Raw genomic sequence first — 4473 nt, forward strand, 5'->3', positions numbered from 1 at the left:
AAACTGATTTAAACTTTCAATTACTTTCCTATAAGTTATTATTTTATTACATTTATAACATATAACCAACAATTTTCTGTTGTATTTATATAATAGTTTTTAATGATCACTAACAAAATATTGTGTAATTATTAATTAATGACAATTAAAACCTCTTTTATTATAAATTCATTAATTATTAAACAAGTATCTAGAAATAATTTATGATTTACAGACTACTTCAGCAATTTAAAATAAGGAGACCAATAAAATAAATAACATATCAGAGAATAAAATAAAAATGTATTTATTAAACCAAGTTTACAAGTATGGTTCAGGGAACTCAAAAGTTACATCTCTGCCAGTCAGCTTTCGGTATACAGAAGCAAAAGTATCCACCTGTAACAATAAAAAAAATATGTTCTTTAGTATGTTATTTTTAGAGGATACATGGACAATTAATATTATTTATAAGCTCTAGATAAACACTTAATGTTACGTCAATAGACTAAAAACCAATAAAATAATTACTGATATATTTACAATGCATTAACATATTTTAATATATGTCTGGTTAGACGCTAATTGTATCATTTATAATCATACATTAGTAACACACAGACGAAATGAAATAAATTAAACTATTTTGAGCAAATAGATGTTTGTTCTAACTTCAAACGTTTTACTTATATTATGAGAAGAAGACTTATTATATTATATTATTAATTACAAACTATATAATTATGAAGATACACCTTTTTGATCAATGTGAATTGTAAATTAATGGTTTCAACTACAATTAATTGAGAATGAATAAAGAAAATACAAGTACTTTAGTTTAGCACATGGATAGAACTCAACAGTTATAAAACTGTAAAGAGCGCTGTAGTGCATCTTAAATCATAATCATTAATATTCTTTAAATTATAGGTTAAAAATAGATAAAAATCTCCCAAAAGCTAAGAGGATTAAAAAATCATTCCTAATCATTTTAATATAGCACATGGATAGAACTCGACAATTATATAAAACTGTAAAGAGCGCTGTAGTGCATCATAACATTTAAATTAATTTCATTTTTGTGTTTTGAAATGTAGATTAAAAATGAATAAAATCTTCCAAAGGTTAAGAGGATTAAAAAAAATCATTCCTAATCGTTTGTATATAGCACATGGATAGAACTCGACAGTTATATTAAACTGTAAAGAGCGCTGTAGTGCATCATAACATTTAAATTAATTTTATTTTTGTGTTTTGAAATGTAGATTAAAAATGAATAAAATCTTCTAAAGGCTAAGAGGATTAAAAAATCATTCCTAATCATTTTAATATAGCACATGGATAGAACTCGACAGTTATAATGAACTGTAAAGAGCGCTGTAGTGCATCATATCATTTAAATTAATTTTATTTTTGTGTTTTGAAATGTAAATTAAAAATGAATAAAATCTTCTAAAGGCTAAGAGGATTAAAAAATCATTCCTAATAATTTTATTATAGCACATGGATAGAACTCTACACTTATAATGAACTGTAAAGAGCGCTGTAGTGCATATTTTAGGAATTCAATCTACTTATAATATGCATAAAATGTAAATAAATAAGGAACAATCATAAGAATAAATTAAAATATTGTATTATATATTTATTTGTGAAGAGTCTAAGAGAAGTCATGTATCATAAAATATTATTGGAATATTTGATAAAACATAATATATTAATTTAAGAGGACGCCACATCTGTACATATGTCTCCAATCTTACTTACATACAATATATCAAATTTTTGTTCAACAGAACTCATATTATGTTGTCAACTTTAATAATAGAGTTAATATCTATTATCAAAACCTTAAAGTAAGAATAATATCTAGGATATCACGTCATATACTTTTATTGATATCATTTTAACGTGTACAGCTATAAAAAAATATTATAAATTTTCTGATATCTACTGTTAAAAATTAATTTTACTTTAGAAAAATAAAGGAATTTTGCCTTTTTCAGATATTGTTATTTGTCATTTGATAATTTAGAAATAACAGTACAGCCAACTAATAATAATTACCTTGTGCTCAATATTTGTTTGTTGAGTTTTGTCTAAATGAACTTTCATCATTTGTTTTCCATCTAATTTGACTCGGATACGTTTTCCAACAATTTCTGCTGGAAACACTAAATCATCAAGGATTGCGTCGTAGACCCAAGTTAAAGTTCGACTGAAATTTATTAATTTGATATTAATACTCTAATAAGACAAATAATATAATAACAATAATACTGTTAGTATTGTTGTTGACATAATAATAATAAAAATAATACATTTTGTATTATTTATAATATATGAATAGAAAACATATTTTAATATATGTCCGCTTAGACGCTATATGTATCAATTAAATATACATTAGTAACACGCAGACTACAATAAATATTAGTATGTTGTTGTTTAATAATATACCTTCTTGGACGCTTCTGGTTGCTCTTTGTTCTTGTTTTCCTAGTAGGTTTTGGTAATATTCTTCGATCACCAATAAATACTACATGCTTGCCACTAAACTTCTTCTCTAATTCTCTAACTAAACGAGCTTGAATTTTTTGGAACTGAGCTCGTTGTGGCATGGGCACATAGATAATGACGCTCTAAAAAAATGTAAAAAATATTAAATTATAATAATTTTAAAATAAATCGTACCTAATACGAGTTAAACAAATAAAGTGTGTGGCTATAGTAGATTATGACTGTAGTATATATAAATATAAAGTACAGATATCAAAGACCAACATTTTAATATGGCATCAGTGTGGACCATTGTGGACGAGTACAAGAACACAACGAATTTGATGATGCGTACAAATATGACATACTATCGTTTTTAGAATAATAATAATAATACTAATATGGCTTTACTTAGAAGTCTTTATAAAGATATTAAAATACATACAAATAACTTCAATAAAAAAATATTGATAGAATTAGGTAGTTAATAATTGTCAAATCTGAAGATCTTATATATACTTATTATAGATATCAGAATGGATATGTAATATTGTAAAAATACTGGTCAAAATAAAGGTATTTCAATGTATCAACCGGTAAATAAGCAGTTTTTTCATTCAGTTAATTTACATTTGGCTAACTTATTAGGATGATAATTAACAAGACTGTCATTTATTTATTATTTAAAAAACTTAGTTCAGGAAAATTAACTTACACCAAATTATAATATGGGCATTCTAACTGCAGAGCATTACACACACATGGTTAAATCCGGAGTTCTGTAAATTCAACACTGTTTCATTTAGCTCCTCAACCAATTTTTTTTTTCATTCAGTACATTTCCTATGACTGGCCAATTTGAGCCGGTAGCATTGTAAAATTGTAGACTTCATGGTCTGGCAGCGCCTCGACCTTTGCGTTTGTTCTGTAAGTAAATACAATTTAGAAAACAAGCTATACAGTATAGGCAAAACGCAAAAATCTTAACGCTGCCAAAAAAAAAAAAAAAAATATTTGTATTTACAGGTTAAGGGGAAAAACTTTAAGTGAAGACCACCGAAATTTACAATCCATAGTTGTATTATTAACAATATTAACCCTCTGAACCCCTGAAGTATATTTAACCGACACCGTGTGGATGGTAGCTTACCTTCTTGCCGAACAACTCGATCTCCTTGGCTTTGGTGATGTACAGTTCGCGAAGTTGGGCTTTCAAGTCGCTGTTGTTCTGCAACTCGAGCAAAGCCTGGGCGATGGACAGTTCAAATTGGTCGGGCTCAGAGTTTCCCTTCTTGACGATTTTGGATTGCGCGGGAACAGGCATCTACGGGGAAACGCACGACGGCGTGTTATTATTTTATGATTTTTTCATCCGATCGAATCGGGCGATCGAGCGCCCAGAAAACGTCGGGCCCCGGCCGAGATTGCGGGCCATTGGTCGGGATGACATAATTACGTACCTTAGATGTGTTTTCCTAATGGTGATCCGAGGACAAGACGAAAAACGTGGTCGAAAATCACAGACAGTTTTCGTTCCGGAGACGAAACGACGAATGGACAGCAATTCCGCGACGATACGGTCGTGCTGTAGTGTACGTGTCCAGTACGGTGTCAACCCCTCTCCCACCAAAACCGATGGGACGGGCTTGTAGTCATGGATCGGAAGATCGTCGCCGGTACGGAAACTACAGTGTTCACGGACGCACGGTGCGTGTCTTGTCCTCTCGTATACGACAGTTAAGTTGCACTCACTGTTCATTCGGCAAGGCGAGGCATTAACGAGTTTAAAAGTTAATTTAATTTTATCTTTTTAGTTTTTAACTTAACTACAGTAGTTACTTTTGTTACTTTTGGGTTTTCGTTAAAATTTAATTACTAATTAACTCAATCGTTATGTATAATATTATGTTACAGCTAAAACTCGAAATCCGCCAAAAATAGTTTCCACAAATCCCTTTAGTCAATTCTGGTTTTGACTAGTTAAAAACATCATCA

General features: G+C 29.6%; 1 protein-coding gene across 1 annotated transcript; it reads right to left on the reverse strand.

Annotated features, from left to right (window-relative positions):
* Nucleotides 1-262: 262 nt before the first annotated feature.
* On the reverse strand, nucleotides 263-4100 carry LOC132921783 (small ribosomal subunit protein eS7-like). Its single transcript, XM_060984987.1, has 5 exons — nucleotides 3939-4100; nucleotides 3629-3802; nucleotides 2440-2621; nucleotides 2047-2197; nucleotides 263-378 (listed from the first exon to the last, which is right to left on the reverse strand). Exons 2-5 carry the CDS (start codon nucleotides 3800-3802, stop codon nucleotides 301-303), a joined length of 585 nt encoding a protein of 194 aa, XP_060840970.1. The 5' UTR covers nucleotides 3939-4100; the 3' UTR covers nucleotides 263-300.
* Nucleotides 4101-4473: the final 373 nt, after the last annotated feature.

Source organism: Rhopalosiphum padi, chromosome 2 (genome assembly GCF_020882245.1).
Source record: "Rhopalosiphum padi isolate XX-2018 chromosome 2, ASM2088224v1, whole genome shotgun sequence".
Taxonomy (NCBI): domain Eukaryota; kingdom Metazoa; phylum Arthropoda; class Insecta; order Hemiptera; family Aphididae; genus Rhopalosiphum; species Rhopalosiphum padi.